The sequence below is a fragment of the Ictalurus punctatus genome, chromosome 2 (genome assembly GCF_001660625.3).
Source record: "Ictalurus punctatus breed USDA103 chromosome 2, Coco_2.0, whole genome shotgun sequence".
Classification (NCBI taxonomy): domain Eukaryota; kingdom Metazoa; phylum Chordata; class Actinopteri; order Siluriformes; family Ictaluridae; genus Ictalurus; species Ictalurus punctatus.
The window spans coordinates 31072147-31092756 of record NC_030417.2 but is presented as its reverse complement, the minus strand read 5'-3'; the positions used below and the strand labels follow the sequence as shown (position 1 = coordinate 31092756).

At 44.1% G+C, this 20610-nt stretch overlaps 1 protein-coding gene across 7 annotated transcripts in view; it reads right to left on the bottom strand.

The window, feature by feature from the left end:
- Positions 1 to 20610, bottom strand: part of spop (speckle type BTB/POZ protein) — a 123292-nt gene that overhangs the window by 41118 nt on the left and 61564 nt on the right. For 6 of the 7 annotated variants that reach the window (XM_017452449.3, XM_017452441.3, XM_017452467.3 and 3 more), the window contains 3 exons: positions 13203 to 13530; positions 9051 to 9172; positions 8617 to 8768 (listed from right to left, as the gene is read on the bottom strand). In XM_017452449.3, coding sequence (XP_017307938.1) covers positions 8617 to 8768; positions 9051 to 9172; positions 13203 to 13280 — 352 coding nt within the window. In that variant the 5' untranslated portion in view covers positions 13281 to 13530. The remainder of the gene's footprint in view (positions 1 to 8616; positions 8769 to 9050; positions 9173 to 13202; positions 13531 to 20610) is intronic. The other variant, XM_053675510.1, reaches the window with a different exon arrangement.

Genomic DNA, 20610 nt, shown 5'->3' with positions numbered 1-20610 from the left:
ATAGACTCCAGGCTCCTTGTGGCCCTGTGTAGGGTAGGCGATACAGATGGATGGATGGATGGATGGATTCCTGTCTCGTCTCTCGGTTTTCTGTCTGCATTATGTGATTTCTTCAGTGGTGTTACTGATGTGCATGGAAAGCGCAGAGCATGTCTCACCCTCGTCATTCCTATCGAGTTCACACAAAACAACGTGAAACCTTTCTTCCTGCATTTTTTAAAAAAATTTTATCTAGCCTATATCTTACAAACGAGTCAGTCTGTTGTTTTTGCTTCTTAAAAGTATGTACATGACTTATTTGTTTGGCTGCATACAAACAGTTTTGCGCACAGCACGACGTTGTGCAACAGTTGCAGCTCTGCTGTTTCCCCCAGTGGCTTCGGTCGTGTGCTATATATATATATGAGCCAGAAATCGAGAACCATGTACTCTTACATTATAACAAGGTTCTGTTGTTAGTTAACTAAACGACTTCTCAAATAGAGGGGTTTTTACCTCTATATGTAAATGATTTATACTGGGTCGTTTCTACTGTCGGTTTCTAGTAGGGATGCGGAGTAAACTTTCCAGACGTGAGCCCTACAAATGACTGACGTGATGGATTTGGGTGGGACTAAAATCCCAGAGATACTCCAATGTAAGCATGATATCTCTTACATTGTCACTGTGTATCACGGTCATTATAGCATGACAGAGATTCGCTGTGAGGACAAGCGATGCATTTTAAACTGTATTTTAAAAAAGTCAAGGGTAAGGTAACCATCTGATCATACACTGTAACTAACTGTGAAACCATGACACCCCAACAACCCTAGTTGAATAAAAAACCGATGGTGATAAATGTTCATAGGTGATTGCGTCAGTCATGCAGTACGTTTACATGGACGACAATAATCCGATATTTACCTGATTAAGACGATACTCTGATTGAGAAACTAGCATGTAAACAGCGATTACTGATGAGCTTAATCCGATTAAAGTCACACTCGAAGTAAACACAAATCGAATTAAGACGTGTGGAGTATTCGCGTTATCGACGTGCGTTACAGACACGTACACACCTTAATCACACTGTTAACGTCGTGTGGGAGTTTTCACCGCATTTCGCTACAGCGCTCAACCGTTTGACGGCAAGCGAAGAGCACGGCTGCGCCCGAAACCACGTACTTACCTGCTATATAGTAGGCGAGATACATGTATTTCTATATACTATATAGAAGGCAAGTACACGGTTTGGGACGCAGCCGACGGCTTCAAGCAGTCGTCTATTTGCACGTACGGCATGACGAATGATTACCCGCACTTGAAGCGTTCGTAAAATTAAAAATAAAAACACCCAAAACTGTATACGGTACCATAACGAAGACCAACTGTATGTCGATACGTGAAATTCTGGAGGGACGTCGGACGGCGTGGCGCGGTGACGTAATCACGTGTGCCGTTAAACGCTCTATGTTCTATAACGTGTAGAACAGGAACACGAAAGGAGTATTTTAAAAGCGACTCGTGTAAACACTTTAATCGGAATATTGTCTTACTCAGAGTAAGGTCAATAATTAGATTACCGCTGCCCGTGTAAACGTAGTCCTAGTCCAGTGCTGAACAGCATTAGAACTCCGTGTTCTTGTTAAGCAGGGCTCTCAGGAAATCAGGAACATTCATGGGCTTCCATAAACTACAGAAATACTGATCACAGCCTAGTTACAAAAAGCATTAGTATGTTATGAGAGTGTTCAATGTGATACTCGCTCTACCGTTTAACGATCTTTGTACTGCACCGCTTTTGGGAAACTCGGCCGCAAATAATTCTCAGCTTTAAAAAAAATAAAAAAATCTAAAACGAGTCTTAAAAGTACATCAAGCTCACTTTAACATACATTAATCTTCACTAATGGTATTTTCCAGTGCAGTCCATCTGCATAGTTCTATAAATGGCTGGGATTAAAAGGTATTCTTTGCCAGCAGTCATGTTTTGGCTGTGTGTGGAGGCATTGGGCTTCCTGAGAGGTTAAAGGCAGTGTGGCAGAGTGCCATTGTGAATAAACCTGCCAAAACAGAGAACAGCTTCCAAACCTTGAAACAGAGCCGGAGCCCAAACGTGCCAAGCCCAGCAGCAGAACCCTGGACGCACACAAAATCCTGTGCTCTGCCACAGCCGTTTAAAAGAGCAAACAGGAACAGAAGAGGGAAGAAGTCCAGTCATCATGATAAAGCCAAATGTGAACTAAATGCCAGGGTTTTGTTTTTTTTTCCCCTGCAGCTAGTCCAAAATCATGTGCAGAACCAAATAAAAACCTTCTGCTTTTCACGGGTTTGATGTGTAGTCTTAAAACACGTCCAAATAACTGAGGGCTTTTATAAACTCTAATTACATAACTACCATCTCAATAGTAAGACCACATCGGTTTGCACTCGTGTCAGCCGGGAACAGGAATCTGAAAACTGGACTGAAGATTGAGACCACGCAAGATTTTTTTTCGCTGTTCCTTTTCCGCTTCAAGCTTTGACCGGTCGCACAGTCTGCGATGTTTTTACAGCTGAAAGGAGTTGGTCGACTGAATTACAGCTGGTGACTCCCATAACACGGATCACGCATGCCCCTATAAGACACCGCGTACTTACCTTACTGTATAGTAGACGAGATACGTGCATTTCTATATACTATATAGAAGGCAAGTACACGGTTTGGGACGCAGCCCACGGCTTCAAGCAGTCGTCTATTTGCACGTACGGCATGACGAACGATTACCCGCACTTGAAGCGTTCGTAAAATTAAAAACACCCAAAACTGTATACGGTTCCATGACGAAGACCGACCGTATGTCGATACGTGAAATTCTGGAGGGACGTCGGACGGCGTTGCGCGGTGACGTAATCACGTGTGCAGTTAATCGCTCGATGTTCTATAACGTGTAGAACCTGAACATGGATGGAGTATTCTAAACGCGACTCGTGTAAACACCTTAATCACAATATTGTCTTATTCAGAATAAGGTCAGTGATTAGATTACCGCTGCCCGTGTAAACAGATTACACGGATTACTTTTACATGGAACGTTTTGGAGCTTGAAAGTTTTGGTTACTTGCAGGTTTCATTAAAAAATGTCTTCGTTTGTGTTCCGAAGACGAACGAAAGCCTTGTGGGTTCGAGACGACATGAGGAGGGAGTAACCGATGACCGAATTTTCATTTTAAGGTGAACTATCCCTTTAAAGTTTAAATTATAGAAGGGTGCGACGACATCGGGAGAACATGTATCCTCACGCACTTCGGTGGCCAGTTTATCTGTCAATCATGATTATACCCGGACTCATGAGTTTCGAGATACTGGAAGGACACTCTTTCAGGAAGTAAGAGCGCGAATCAGGCTCTATTCACAGTACGCTGCGGATATAACATAACATTCACAGTACATTGCCTCTTGGGTTTCATTCCAAAATGCATACTACCACACTAAACAGTGTGCCAAAGTGGCAGGGTAGGATTTATAACTGACTACTAGGTCATTTATGATAAATCATGCATAGTAGCTTGTGAAAAAATCTGAAGAGCAGGCTATGATAGCTGAAAAGAATTTTCACAGAGCATCCAGTTGTCTTGTCGCGGTTCCATTTGCTTGTCGTTTTTTTCTTCTTCCTCCCGTTGCCTCTTCCTGATTGGTCAACATGACACCCCTCGTGCGCATCAGAAACTCAAGCGGCCAGCTCCTAATTAAAAAAATAATAAATCAGTTCATCGTATCTGTCTAAGCTGTGAGGAGTGACATCGCAAGCATCAGTGATTTCCTGGTGATTCTTTTGCGAAAGATGAAAACCATTCAGGAGCACACCATACACCCACGCTTGTGGAAAGAAAAACAAGGGTGCATAAAAAAAAGGAGAACAGAATGGAGCTGCGTGACTCAGTGAATAGGTGTGGATTCAAATGTTGGTTGATACTGAAGGGCAAGAAAAAAAAAATGAAATAAAATAAGGCGGTGGCGTCACGGTGCAATCTCTCAAACAACTTGCTAACAGAAGTTTTGCAGACTGTAGGCGCATGTCAGTATCAGGTGTTAGGCATCAGCTGGAACTCAGCTCTGTGTTATTAATATCGTATGAAAAATGGAAAAATAATCATAGTATTATACATTCCATCACTTAAAATCAAATACAGAGAACTTCTATGGCAGGAAATCTTTTATCCTGTTGCTAAGACGTGAGCACTCCACAGGCAAGGCAGGAATACCCCTGTGTGTGTGTGTACAGTTGCAATCAAAAGTATTCAACCCCCACTGCAAATCAGGTTTATCGTCACAATGTACAGACTTTCAGCCGTTTGCAATGAACAAATCAAACTAAAGCAATTGAAATATTTCAACACGACGAATTTCCCCAAATTCAACTGAAAATGCAACTTATAATGATTTCTCCCGTTTCGGAATTATTCAACCCCCTGAGGAGAATCCCTCACAACAGCACAAATATGCAGAACAGGTGTTGTCTCAAGCACAACTGATACAAATAATCAAGGGCGTCATTAGTTGCACCAGGTGTGCTTGAGCTGGAACACATGAAATACCTGAACTGGCTTGAGGCAGAAAATGGATGAAATACCTGGACGGGGCAGAAAAACGAAGCTATCAACAGCTGCAATCAGATTTCTGAGAAGGCAGGTCGTGAAAATCCCTCGAGCGACTGCAAAAGACCTGCAGCAAGACTTGCTGGAAACGGGCACTGAGGTTTCAGTGAGCGCAGTAAGGGGTGTACTAAACGCAGAAGGTTTCCATGCCAGAACTGTAAGATGTACACCACTAGTGACCCCAAAGCACAAGAAAAGTCGCTCAAAATCATATAAATAAGCCACAGAAGTTTTAGGATTCTGTTCTGTGGAGCGATGAAACAAAACTGGAACTTTTCGGCACGATGGATCAGCGGTATGTCTGGAGGAAGAAGAATGAAGAAAGAACACTCTGCCCACAGTCGAGCATGGTGGAGGCTCGGTGATGCTCTGGAGCTGCTTTGCATCCTGTGGCACTGGAAACCTGCAGCGTGTGGAAGGCATGAAGGATTCAGTGAAGTATCAGGAAATCCTAGGAGAAAACCTCATGCCGTCTGTGAGGAAGCTGAAGCTTGGGCGTCATTGGACCTTCCAACAGGACAATGATCCCAAGCATACCTCAAATTCCACCAAGGCTTGGTTGCAGAAGTCGTCCTGGAAGATTCTACAGGGCGATCACAGTCACCTGACTCGAACCCCATCGAAAATGTTCATAAGATTCCTCGGGAACGCTGCCAGAAGCTATGCATCTCGTTTGCAGCAGGTCATAACAGCAAAAGGGTGCTCTATTCAGTACTAAAGATGTTCGCCATGAAGGGGTTGAATAATTCTGAAACTGGAGAAATCATTATAAGTTGCATTTTCAGTTGAATTTGGGGAAATTCGTTGTTCGCATTCGTCGTGTTGAACTATTTCAATTGCTTTAGTTTGATTTGTTCATTGCAAACATCTGAAAGTCTGTACATTGTGACGATAAACCTGATTTGCAGTGGGGGTTGAATCATTTTGATTGCAACTGTATATAACTATTCGTGCTAAAGCACCGATCCACTTACTTTATTGCTTTATCAGGACCGATAGATAATAAACCACACACCAAGGCTATAACAGGTTCAGCTGAATAACCACCGGACACGATCAATACACAGACTAGGCCTCTAAATACATCCAGCCCTCTAGCAAAACCAATCCATCCTCCAGTTAACGCTCCGATTGCTTCATCAACCCGGAGCGCAAACAAGCTCTACCGCACCTACTCGTTCATCAGCAGCTCGGACATTTACTAGCCAGTGGAGACTGGAACGGTGTGGATGCAGCCAATGGCAACATCTCCTTTGGAAAAAATGCGCGAGTGGATGTTTCATGATACAAGTCACCGCTTCCACTCTCTTACTCAGCACTTAACCACTAATCCCTCGGTCTGTTTATGATGTGCTGTAATCGAGAGAAAACGTTACAGAAATGGAGCTGCACTTTTTCGGCCCATCCGCCCTCTCCTATTATCACGCTCCGAGCCTAAACACGCACCCACACAGCTCAGACAGGCTCCATAAACAGCAGTCGTAATGTAGTGTGCCTCTGCTGACTCGCAGCCCTCTTAATTAAAGCACTTTACTTTGTTTTTATTTCTCTCCCTTTTCGCCCCTCTCTCTCTCTCTCTCTCTCTCTCGCCGTCTCCTTCTCCTCTCTTCCACCCCCGCCCCTTCACGATGAATCCAGGATTAAATTGGATTCTAAATGATCCAGAACCGATAGAGCAATTTCTGCTGCCATTTCCCCCCCCCCCCTTGCACGCAGTCTCCGTCCTCCTTTTAAAAACTCTCCCAACAGAGCAGTCAGGGGCATCGTTTTCTCCAGCAAGGGGCTCTGCAGGAACCCGCATCTCCCCCGGGAGCTCTGCAGACTGTCAGAGACGGAGGAGGGACGCCCATTAAAGTGCAGAAAATGAAAGAATTTGGAAAATGAAATACGCGCTTTTTCGACCTCTCATCAGCCTCTCAGGCTTTTCTCTCAGCGCCGCTCGGCATGCTTTAGAAAGATGAGTCAGTGACTAAAGCTCACACCTCCACTTCCCTGCGAAGAGGTCAGGAAGGCGTTCGTTCTTTTTTTTTTTCTTTCCCCCTAATAACTTAGGCTCGTTGTGATTAGTAGAAGTGTACTCGCTAGGCAAATGAAAGCACATCATTAAAGTTAGAACTGCTCCCAGTGATTAAACTGCTCTATTTACTCAGTTTGATATGCCATTTCGAAAAACGTCGAGTCTTTAGATCTGATCGATAACGTGCCGGTCAATAAGGTTAATATCCTCGTGGATTTAAAGCGTTTGTCTGCCTGCAGGCGGAAAGAAAACTGATTACAGAATTACACACTGATCTTTAAAGTAGGTCTGGAACCAAGCGCTCGGATTTGCCCCACAAGATCTCCAAGCTCCGTTACATCCTTTTAAGGATAAAAGACGTTCCGGCTAACCGCTAAACGGTTACTAAGTACAGAATCGAGCATTCTTTATAAGAATGTTACAAATCAGGACATGAAAATATTCAGCAAACTTCTAATGATGTAAGCACTCAGGCCCAGGCTTAGCAAGCGTCAGTGTCTTACAGGGTGATGCAACATTGTTCCCAGGTTCTGCTTGTTTTCAGTCATTTTAAAACACCTTCATGCTTTCTGGATGTTTGTGTCACGAATGGTCACAGTCAGAGAAAGACTCGCACACCTACAGACTTACACATGCATGCAGGCAGACTCGATACATCTCAATTCCCTTTCAGTAATACACTATTCTAAACGGAATGGAAATCTGTGCCACTATTATAGGTTTATACAACACTTAGTTCTGGTCCACTAATTTGATTGGTTGAGTGGCGGTCCTGTAAGCGCATGGGGTCGTTTCGCCGTACGGATCACTCCGCTCGGCTGTGTTCGCCACGTACGATTCCCGTTCCTAGTTTGACACGGTTACTACAGTAGAGGTAGTGATATCATCAGCGGACATGGCAAGTGATACGTTTGACTCGATACGTGAAGGCTCTCCAGATGAAGATGGAAAGGAAGAAGGCATGGCGATTTCACCGGAAGCACCTTTAATGGGAATGTACAAATAAAGAGAACATTTCGCTATATCGTGTTTAAAAAAAAAAAAAAAAAAAACTAATTTCTTGTTTAAAAGCAATACCGCATTCACAATCTTGCAGGAGACTGTATTTTAAAGATCATTTTGTAAAATCCAAATAAGCTTTACAGATCTTTATTAGAAAGGGTTTTAAAAAGGTTTTTCATGCTTGATCGATGAACCGTAAATAACTATTGCACATGCACCTGTGGAACAGTCCTTAAGACACGGACAGTTTACAGGTGGTAGGTAATTAAGGTCACAGTTACAGTAAGTTAGGACACTAAAGAGACCTTTCTGCTGACTCTGAAAAACACCAGAAGAAAGATGTCTAGTGTTCCTGCTCACCTGCGTGAACATGCCATAGACCTGCTGCAGGGAGGCATGAGGACTGCACATGTGGCCAGAACAATAAACTGCAATGTCTGTAATGTAAGACGCCTAAGACGGTGCTACATGGAGACAGGAAGGACAGCTGATCGTCCTCGCAGTGGAAAATTACATGACACCCCCCCAGACGTGATTGAGAACTTGCAGATGCCTTGGTGGAAGAGTGGAGTAACATCTCACAGCAAGAACTGACTAATCTGGTGCAGTCCATGAGGATGAGATGCACTGTAGTACTTAAAGCAGCTGGAGGCCACCAGACACTGACTTTTAATATTGACCCCCACTTTTGTTCAGGGACTCATTATTCCGTTTCTGTTCGTCAAATGTCTGTGAAACCTGTTCAGTTCATGTCTTTTTATATTAACACAAATATTCACACGTTAAGAAATTCTCTGGAAATAAAAGCAGTTGAATGTGAGAGAACGTTTCCTTTTCTCTTTTTTTCTTTTTTTTGCTGAGTTTATATTCAGTACAAAATTCCTTAAATATTCTGTTTTGGTTTCAACCTCCAGACTCCCACTTATGATCTCTGCTGCCATCACAGATTAATGAGAAACAACTATTTCGTGACTCACCCATTGCTTTGGTTTCCTCGCCCTTAGCGTTGAGAATGGAGAACTTAAACTTTGCACGCACTTCGCTCTTGGGACAGCTTACCAGGAGCAAATAGAGGGACAAGTAATCCTTACTCTCCTCATCCAACCCTTTCGGATTCACCCGCAAACACCTGGACCAGAACAGAGCGTTAAACCATTAGCTAACCGATCCCCAACTAGCAGTTAAATTCAGTGCATCTCCATTTACACCTTCAATCAACACAAGGTGTCTGGAGAAGCTCATGTTCATTCCCTGGCAACTGATACTTTCCACACTCTTCTCGTTCGCTTCCGAGCGTGTAAAGAGGATAAGGTTAATGCTAACGCATTTAATTACCAAGCGTTGCAAGGTTCATCATGCAAATGCGCCATGTAGTCCAGTACATTGCGTACAAACGTCTGAAGATGCATACCATTTGAGTTTGTCGTTTGCTCCCGAGGAGAAGGTGGAGCTTTTGATGACCTCGCCCATCTCCTCCCGACAGAAGCTGAAGTTGTTGATGGTCCACATGTAGGAGAACTTCACTACTTTGATCTGATTCACACACACAAAAAGCACCTACACGTTTATTTCTTGCTTGCTTTTCTTTTGAGAGAGATAAGAAAACGGTGGCCAGGACTTCAAAAAACAGCCACATAATCTCCATAGAAACAAACAGGAGGAAGAGAAAAAAAAGGGGGGGGTGGGGGGGGGGGGGGGTAAAAAGGTTATTTAAAAAAAAAAAAAAAAAAAAAAAAAAAACATGAATAGCAGTTTAGACAGGAAAAGGGAGGACAACAGTGGGATGTGGTGGTGTACATGTTTGTTAGATCGTCTGCATCGGGCTTGTGTGTGATGTGTATTTTAAAGATTATGCAGAGCTAAACCATGACGGGGGAATATTAGGGCTGTTAATCCCTTTCATTTTGGTTGACGGGTTGAGTTCTGTGGTTGATTAAATGAATGGGTGAATGGAAGGATGGGCAGATATGTGGACAGACAAAAAGACGCAGAGACATATGCACCGGGGGATATATGAAGGATAAGTGGGTGGGAGGATGGGTGGACAGATGAGTGAGTGGATGGATGGATGGATGAATGAACGAACAGATGAATGAACGGATGATTTGATAGTTGAACGGGTGTGTAAGTGGATGGATAAATGAATGAGTGAGTAAATGGATGGAGAGATGAATGGATAGATAAATGGAAGGATGATTTGATGGTTGAATGGGTGAGTGAGTGGATGGAGAGATGAATGAATGAGTGAGTGGATGGATGGAGAGATGAATGGGTGAGTGAGTGGATGGATGGAGAGATGAATGGGTGAGTGAGTGGATGGATGGAGAGATGAATGGGTGAGTGAGTGGATGGATGGAGAGATGAATGAATGAGTGAGTGGATGGATGGAGAGATGAATGAATGAGTGAGTGGATGGACAGATGAATGAATGAATGAGTGAGTGGATGGAGAGATGAATGAATGAGTGAGTGGATGGAGAGATGAATGGGTGAGTGAGTGAGTGGATGGACAGATGAATGAATGAATGAGTGAGTGGATGGACAGATGAATGAATGAATGAGTGAGTGGATGGAGAGATGAATGAATGAGTGAGTGGATGGACAGATGAATGAATGAATGAGTGAGTGGATGGAGAGATGAATGAATGAGTGAGTGGATGGATGGAGAGATGAATGAATGAGTGAGTGGATGGAGAGATGAATGAATGAATGAGTGAGTGGATGGACAGATGAATGAATGAGTGAGTGGATGGAGAGATGAATGAATGAGTGAGTGAGTGGATGGACAGATGAATGAATGAGTGAGTGAGTGGATGGAGAGATGAATGAATGAGTGAGTGGATGGAGAGATGAATGAATGAGTGAGTGGATGGAGAGATGAATGGGTGAGTGAGTGGATGGATGGAGAGATGAATGGGTGAATGAGTGAGTGGATGGACAGATGAATGAATGAGTGAGTGAGTGGATGGACAGATGAATGAATGAACGAGTGAGTGGATGGACAGATGAATGAATGAACGAGTGAGTGGATGGAGAGATGAATGAATGAATGAGTGAGTGGATGGAGAGATGAATGAATGAATGAGTGAGTGGATGGAGAGATGAATGAATGAATGAGTGAGTGGATGGAGAGATGAATGGGTGAGTGAGTGGATGGATGGAGAGATGAATGGGTGAATGAGTGAGTGGATGGACAGATGAATGAATGAGTGAGTGAGTGGATGGACAGATGAATGAATGAACGAGTGAGTGGATGGAGAGATGAATGGGTGAATGAGTGGATGGATGGACAGATGAATGAATGAACGAGTGAGTGGATGGACAGCTGGGCAGAACCTGTGGATTAACTCCGAGAAGTGCGTGTTGTAAACCGGTTCCTGCTCATAACTAATGGAACGTCTAGGCAACATTTTCTTCACACATCTGATCAGATTCATTATACAGACGAACACATTTTATCAGAGCTCCAGAAAAACTTTTTCAGGAATCGTCCCAGAACTGTCTCAAAGCCTCGTCAGTCGTACCGAACTGAAGACTCACCGGCCCAAATATTCCGTTTCCTGTGTGTACAAACTCGTAAGATTTACTCCTTGGATTCATTTCTTTTACTGCTAACAAAACATCAGCAGTCAGCTGCTTTTGAATTATCCTGACTTAATATTTCATACAGTCATGACTAAAAAAAAACACAAACGCTGGTAAGAGCATCACAATTACACAGACGGCAATAAGTGCCCTGGATTATGGAGAAATGTATTTTCCCAACACCGCAATTCTACTTAAAAAGGGGAGAAGGGGGATAAAGAAAAGGCAATCTGGGCCGCAGATGACGTTAATATGCTGCAGTAAAAGCACTCCACTTTAGCATGTGTGTGGTTTGATGCACACGTTCTCAGCAGATACTTTTTTGACTACTTCTTATTTATTTATTTATTTATTTAAAACACTCGTCCATCCACTTTTCTCTAACGTACAAAATAGCCCGGTCCTTTCTCCCGCTCCGAGCACGCCGTTACTGCTGTGCGAGAGCCGCAGCGCGGGTGCCAACACTTAGCGGAAGAAAGTAGCTAAAACGCGCTCAAAAATGGATTCATTTATTCATCGTGATCGATGCAACTGCGAATTAGCATACACGGAGAAATCCGATTTGAACTTCGAATCTAATCAAACGGAACAGAGTTTTAACGGGACAGAAAACAACAGAGTAATATTTACTTTTACTTTGTTCTGATAGGCTTTGTTTTTCATTCCGAATCAAAACGCATTGAGATTACACACATTTTCACTGATAGGAACCTGTTCATCAAATTACATACATACTCGTACTCTCTCGTGCTCTCTCGCACGCTCACTCACTCTCTCCCTCTCTCTCGTACTCACTCTCTCGTGCTCTCTCGCACGCTCACTCACTCTCTCCCTCTCTCTCGTACTCACTCTCTCGTGCTCTCTCGCACGCTCACTCACTCTCTCCCTCTCTCTCGTGCTCTCTCGCACGCTCACTCACTCTCTCCCTCTCTCTCGTACTCACTCTCTCACACGCTCACTCACTCTCTCCCTCTCTCTCGTACTCACTCTCTCCCTCTCTCTCGTACTCACTCTCTCGCACGCTCACTCACTCTCTCCCTCTCTCTCGTACTCACTCTCTCATGCTCTCTCGCATTCTCACTCACTCTCTCTTGTACTCACTCTCACTCTCTCGTACTCTCTCTCATGCTCTCTCGTACTCTCTCTCTCATACTCACTCGTACTCTCTCTGTCTCATGCTCACACTCTCATACTCACTCGTACTCTCTCTCTCATACTCACTCGTACTCTCTCTCTCATGCTCACACTCTCATACTCACTCGTACTCTCTCTCTCATACTCACTCGTACTCTCTCTCTCATACTCACTCGTACTCTCTCTCTCATGCTCACACTCTCATACTCACTCGTACTCTCTCTCTCATACTCACTCGTACTCTCTCTCTCATACTCACTCGTACTCTCTCTCTCATGCTCACTCGTACTCTCTCTCTCATGCTCACACTCTCATACTCACTCGTACTCTCTCTCTCATACTCACTCGTACTCTCTCTCTCATGCTCACACTCTCATACTCACTCGTACTCTCTCATGCTCACACTCTCATACTCACTCGTACTCTCTCTCTCATACTCACTCGTACTCTCTCTCTCATACTCACTCGTACTCTCTCTCTCATGCTCACACTCTCATACTCACTCGTACTCTCTCATGCTCACACTCTCATACTCACTCGTACTCTCTCATGCTCACACTCTCATACTCACTCGTACTCTCTCTCGTACTCACTCGTACTCTCTCTCTCATACTCACTCGTACTCTCTCTCTCGTACTCACTCGTACTCTCTCTCTCATACTCACTCGTACTCTCTCTTTCATACTCACTCGTACTCTCTCTCTCATGCTCACACTCTCATACTCTCTCTCTCATGCTCACTCTCTCTCATACTCACTCGTACTCTCTCATACTCACTCATGCTCTCTCTCTCGTACTCTCTCGTGCTCTCTCGTACTCACACGCTCACTCACACACACACTCACCTGTGTGTAACACCAGCTCTCGGCCACAGGGCCGCTGGTCATCTCAGCGGGAGGGGGCGGACTCGGGACCCTGGACATCGCCAGCTTTGATGTGTGTGGGGTGAGGAGGGGCACGACACCTACCAGCAGATGACAGACCCACACACACACACACACAGACACACACACTCTCTCTGTTTCTCTGAGTGAGAGGACTTCCTCACACTCTCTCACAAGTGTCAAGCTGTGGCACCTCAGCTGTCGATAGCGGTGAGTACACGCTGGGGTACAGAGGCACCCAAAGAACAGCGAAGGAACACTGAGGGAACTGCCTCTGCTACAGGAGAACCTGCCAGAGAGAGAGAGAGAGAGAGAGAGAAATTAGGTCACACTAGATAGTCACTAGCTTAAGTATTAAGTTGCTACGAGACGTTACGTACGGACCTGCATTAATAAACGAAAGCCTCAAACAATAACCATAATTTCAAACTAATTCTGATGTTTCAAAGATTTTCCATGCTTTCTCTGAACTTCCAGTCCAACTCCAACACCCAACACCCAATTATCAGGCCTGTCGTGAATCAATTCAAGCACAAACCCAAGAGCCCGCAAAACATACGAATGCAACCCTCCCCCTGTGTCTCTAAAAAACCTGAAGCCACCTCATCCTTTACTTTCCGGTTCCCTCGTTCTCCGCTCTCTTCTCCTCAACCTGCGCGTCCCTCCTCCAGCAAGCAGACGAGCGAGACACCCGCCGCGCCGTCTTTTCCTTTTAATTAGTGTCCTATTCAATGGATAGATCGTGGCCTGGTAGGAACTTTAAAGAAATTACGGGCCAGGTTTGAGAAGAGAAGATAAAATAGGAGAGAGGGTGATCAACGGAGGAGGAAGAGATGGTGAGAGGGGCGTTAATGGGAAAGGGATGATTAAGCAGCGAAAAGAAGGACAAGGACAGAAAGTGCAGTAAGTAATACAGAGAGGATGAGGGAATAAGTGGGGGGGAAAGATAACAGCAGAAAGAGGAAGGAAAGGTCAACAATGAAGTTTTGAAAGGCAAAGTGAAAGGATCACCGAGTAACTCGACATTTTATTTGCATACCCTTATAGTTATGGATGTCTAGTTTAATTAAAACTTGGACAAAACTTTCACTTTTCGGTATTGGAGAACTATCAACAGTCTCTCTCACACTCGTGTCCTATTTGGAGCTGATGTAAAAAAAATAAATAAATAAATTTAAAAAAAAAAAAAAAAGAAGCACTGATGGCATTTTCACTCAGTAAAACAATAAAATATTAATCGCTCAAGTTAGGAAACAAGTTGGTGCCCATTTGCAATTTAAATTACCTTAGACTTCCTGGCAATTAAATTGTGTGTGCGTGCGTGTGTGTGTGTGTGTGTGCGTGTGTGTGTAGTCATCTGTCTCCTGCTGTCTATTTTCTCAACTTCATTTTCAATGGTATTTGTATCATGTCTATTGCGACTGTCAACTAATCAACAGGAACTTCGCTCGGCGGCAACATCATAATGCTCGCAAAGCAGCTAACAATCTCTCAACTCTGTAAATAGGCCCTGATGACAGTAGATCTGAGGTAACACACACACACACACGCACACACACACAATTTTCGAGTCAACGACAAAAAATTACAGTCCAAGCCGAAAGAATGTCAAGGCTGCTAATCGAAAGTCTTTTGCATCAGACATCTTCAGACACTTCATTCATCTCGCTCTCTTTCCCTCGTACGCACACACGCACACACGCACACAGCTGGTAGAGAGGGTGATTAATGGGTGATAATCCACAAGACAAAGAGGACACATACACCATTAGGAGCTTTGTGCATTTTGTGCTAAGATAGATATAGAGACAGACAGACAGACAGACAGACAGATAGACAGACAGACAGATAGATAGACAAACAGATAGACAGAGATATATAGATAGATAGACAGACAGACATAGATAGACAGATAGACAGACCGACAGATAGACAGACAGATAGATAGACAGACAGATAGACACAGATAGATAGACAAATAGATAGACAGACAGACAAATAGATAGAGAGATAGACAAACAGATAGACAGATTTATAGATAGATAGACAGACAGACAGACCGACAGATAGACAGACAGACAGACAGACAAATAGACAGACAGACAGATAGACAAACAGATAGAAAGACAGATATATAGATAGACAGACAGACATAGATAGACAGATAGATAGATAGACAGAGATAGATAGACAAATAGATAGACAGATAGATAGACAGACAGACAGAGATAGATAGACAAATAGATAGACAGATAGCTAGACAGACAGACACAGATAGACAAATAGATAGACAGACAGACAGACAGATATATAGATAGACAGACCGACAGATACATAGATAGATAGACAGACAGACAGATAGACAGATAGATAGACAAATAGATAGACAGACAGACAGATAGATACAGATAGACAGACAGACAGATAGATAGACAGATAGACAGACAGACAGATAGACAGACAGACAGATACATAGATAGATAGACAGACAGACAGCAACTCAAGCTAAGTAAACATCTCACATTGAAGATCGAGTGGTGAATAATTTGCTGGTGAATAATCAGTATTTTTGAAAATTTGAATAAATTTTTTTTTTTTTTTTTACGTTCCCCTTCTTACTTTTATTTCTGTAAATAGACAGAAGAATCACCAGTGTACGCACCACCTACGAGGACACAGGCAAAAGAAACCCACTAAGCTGCTTCTCGACAGTGTTGATGACTGGACGTTGTTTGTGTGCTATATTAGGTTTTGTATTCATGTTTACTTGTGTGCAAATGTTTACACGGGTGTTTACTCTGTCTAGCTGCTCCAAATCATCTGTCGAGAGCGCGAGAAAGATGCTACATAAATAAAGACAGACAGACACTACAAGTACCAGTGCAAAATGATCAGAGCTAAGGCTGGGCAATGTGACAAAATGATCCCATCACGATACTTGAAGACTTTTCGACGATACCCGATATGCATCACGATACACGGCACCTCAGCTGTTCGGTCTTGCCGAACCCGTGCCTGCTGTAGTGTCAGACGTTGCCTTCTGCTGTAGCTCGTCCGCCGTAAGGTTTTGCTTTTCTGCTCACCACAATTGTAGAGAGTGGTTATTTGAGCGAGCCTTCCTGTCAGCTCAAACCAGTCTCTCTATTCTGCTCTGTCCTGTCTCATCAACTCGGCATTTCCACCCACATGACTGTGGCTCACTGGGGGGTTTTGTTTGGTTGTTGTTGTTTTTTTCCACCATCCTCACAAATCCTCAGCTGTTAGAAATACTAAAAGCGCCCCTTCTGGCACCAACATCCATGCCACATTTATCCCCCCCCCCATTCTGAAGACAAGCAAGGCAATTTTGGGTCATTGCTCTTAAACTACAGCTTGCAGAATCAATATTCTTTTGATTTGGTTTGCTTGAATTGAATGTATCGAAACAATTCAAACTCGGGCAGAGTTTATCCAAACCTTTCTTAACGTCGTCCTCTTCGAAAACACGGCTAAGCTAAAAAGCTTAGTCGCTATGCATGCTCACTACACAGGTTATAACATACTGGAGTTGTAGAACCTGCACTGTGTGCTATATGCCAGTGTTCTCTGGGTGGGAGGAACGGTGCTACAATTTCTCCCCTGTCAATCACAGTGACGCTAGCCAATCATGAGCATCCATGAGCTAACGTATAGCATGCGGAAGAGGGTAATGATAATGAGTCTTTATTGGTCACAGTGAATTTTCTTTTCTTCGCATACTATTCATACATGTTAGGAGGTCGGGGTCAGAGCGCAGGGTCAGCCATGATACAGCGCCCCTGGAGCAGAGAGGGTTAAATGCCTTGCTCAAGGGCCCAACAGTGGTAGCTTGGCAGTGCTGTGGCTTGAACTCCCGAAATTCCTTCCGTCCGATCGGTAACCCAGAACCTTAACCGCTAAGCCGCCACTGCCCCATAGACAGATGGATAGATAGCGCTTTCCTCCAAGTGTGTTACACTGCTGTTGCTGTGCTGCAATCTCAGTCCAAAACGTTGCATGAGTGTTTGAAGCTCACTACAGTAGAGCCAGTATCCCCTCAGGTACGGAATTAAATTTGTGCCACAAGTACTGAACGTAAAACTTTTCAAGAGACAAACAAAAAATATGCAGACAAGAAAAACACTCGGAAACTGAAACGTGAACTCAAAAGTGGCAAAAATGTAACATGGACCTCAAACAAACAGCATTCTTCACGAACGGTTTTCTAAGCTCCGTTTTCGCTAATCGTGGTTTTTAGGACTACGCTGCCAGAATTTTCATTCGCTCACATGTGGGTGGGTTTAACAGAGGTTTACTCTCGTCGGATACCGAGATCGGGATCGACAGCTCCCTGAGCAGGAAGCAGACACTTCAGTGTCGTGGATTTTGGAGAGCGTTCTGGATGCGGTTCGCTGTATAGTCACAGCGTTTGTACTTTGTAGTGGAAATCACTTATTTGCTTAGTCAGTGTATTAGTTCGGAATTAATATTTGAGGTTCGGGTAATCTCGTACGGCTCATTTTTTCCCCCGAGAAGCACGGAGCGTCGTCGTCGTCCTCGTCCTCAGATGGACACCCGAGCTGTCGATCCAAATCTCACTAGTCGATGAGAGTAAATCGCTTGTTAAGCCCCGCCCACACTGGAGATTTGTGCCGGGATGGCAACCGGGCACTTGCCGAGCGTAAACGTCAACGGCGCATTCACAAACCACGGTTAGCGGAAACTGTACGCTGTATATTTAATGCACGTGTTACGTTTTTGCCACGTCACTCTTTTTAGTTTCAGAGTGTTTTCCTTCTTTTGCTCTTGAAAAAAAAAAATATCACGTCCAATACTTTTGGCACAAATTTAATCCCATTCTCAGGCCTGTGACTGTAAAAGTGCGCCCAAACTAGCTGTTTATGCTCCGACAGATCAAACAAGACACACTTTTGTAGCGACATCCTTGGTTTTTTTTCTCCACTTTGCATGCCCAGAGGTGGGAAATGACGTTAATACAACTTGCAAATTGCCCCTTACAAGGCGCCACGAACGCAGCGTTAACCTTCACCCTCCGTGATACGTGGCCACTGTTTGACAGGGAGCAGTTGGCTGGTGGGTGGGACCACATTAGGGAGAAAATTGGGAGAAATTTATACATAATTCAAAACATGAAAATACTTCAATTAGATTTGCAGATTGCACCACACTTGATTATTTGGTCACGTCTGTTATGAATCTGTTGCTAATGTGCTCGTGTAGACTTCCCTTAAGAGTCGTATTAATCATGGCTGAGGAGAGAAAACGTGGCTACATGTTGCGGGCGAAACTGCTCGGAAGGGAGCCATAAAACCTTTGGAGGACTAGAATACGTTTAAGGGCTCTCGTTCTGACATCTAGGAACTGGTATTATTAGACGTATTATTAGGTACATTCATTTTTAGGAAGGATCTGTCAACCCAAGGGATAAGATTATAGATAATAAATGCTGATGGTTAACTTCTGATCATCCAAAGTTTCTAAATCAATCAGGGAATCACTGGGGGGTGGGGGTGGGGGTGGGGGGCCTTCTCATTTTTAAAAAATCTTTTATCAGGAGGCTTCTTTTGTGGGTAGAAGTCACTAAGTACAGGAGTGGTGAAATGAAGGTATTAAACTTTAGGTGAGGCGAGACGTATAGCCGAGAGCATTAGACCTGCCTGAAGAGGCATAAAAGCCATAGCAGGGTCACGGAGAAAGACCAACTGTGAAATTACCTTCAGGCTTTTTTTTCTTTTTCTTTTTACAAGCATTACTGATGTGACGATCCGTGATGAATGATTTTTTTTCATCTCGCGTTTCACGTGCATGAATTTAGGACGAGTAGAATCGGTAATACAGGATTTCGAGTTAGAAAGCGTGCAGGTAGAACAATAAAAAGAATCAAAATCAACGCAGACAAAAAGGTAAACACGTCCTTTGAGTCCTCGTATGCTAGAGCGGATACGAGCGCGGACGTTGGTAGAAAGCGTGGAAGCGGGAATTGGCTGCCAGGCGAGGTGATTTAGCCCTTCAGGAACTCATTAAAAAGCAGACGCTAGCCTGCCAAAATAATTAATGAATTAACGGGAGGAGGAGAAGGAGAATCCCACACGCAGCGGCTCTGGCCTAAAAGTTTCTTTTAGCAGTGACTTGAAAGAAGAACATCAAATGCAGAGCCACCCGGCGGATTTTCCCACTGGCTTTTTCTTCATGGGCAGAAGAGGAAATGTGTCCCATCCTACGTTTCTTAAAAAGAAATGATCAAATATATCCAATCCTGAACCTCTGAACATCCCTGAGCAAGCGGGCGGCGCTCTGTAGTAGAGATGGGAGGAGGAAGAAGGAAGCTAGGGTCAAATGACTCCTCGTTTTCACTTTCTTCCTGTTTCTCACTTGTTCACGCGTACGGCGAGTTTATTGCTGCAAGCCGCTGTACTAACGAAGCCGCCAGAAGGCGTTCCTACTACTGGTTGCCATAGTAATATGGGTGGCAGAGCTAGCATTCCACTTTTGACAACAAATCGGTTTCCTTGCCGCTAAAATGAAACACTCTGGAGGGCGCGTTTGTATATGAAATCCACGTTTATATGTGTATGTATATATATATATGCATCATATCATAGGAGATGAAGGACAAGCAGTGTGTGGCACCTACATGAGGCGAAAGCACAAGCGCAATAAGCTTAGCATAGCTTAGGGCCTCCAGGTTTGCTGGGTGAAGTGTACGCTTACTGTTTCTATAGTAACAGCTCATTCACAGGGATTTCCATCCATCCAGGATCCTTATCCTACACAGGGTCACGGGGAGTCTGGAGCCTATCCCAGGGGACTCGGAGCACAAGGCAGGGGACACCCTGGACTGGGAGCCAACCCATGGCAGGGCACAATCACACACCTACTCACATAACCATTCCCACATAATGGACAATTTAGAGATGGCAGTCAGCTTACAATGCATGTCTGTGGACTGGGAGGGAACCGGAGTACCCGGAGAAACCGCCGAAGCACGGGGAGAACATGCAAAATCCGCACAGGGTGGAGACGGGATTCAAACCCCCAAGCCTGGAGGTGTGAAGCAAACGCTAACCACTAAAGCCACCGTGACCCCTACACAGGGATTTAGCTGTGGCTGATAGTAAACATGCTGATGTTCAACAAGGAAAAAGCTCTCATCATTGATGTGGTGATGATTTTTGTTTAGGAGACGTGTATGGAACATTTCTGGAAGGGGTCTCACGTGTCAGCGCTTTATAACAGTTACACTGCTTTGTAAAGTTTTCCAGGTCGGCAAAGACAGAAGAGTATATGCTTTCCAGTGTCTCTGTAAAATGACAAGCTGTGTTTAAAAAGAGAAAGAGACAGAGAGAGAGAG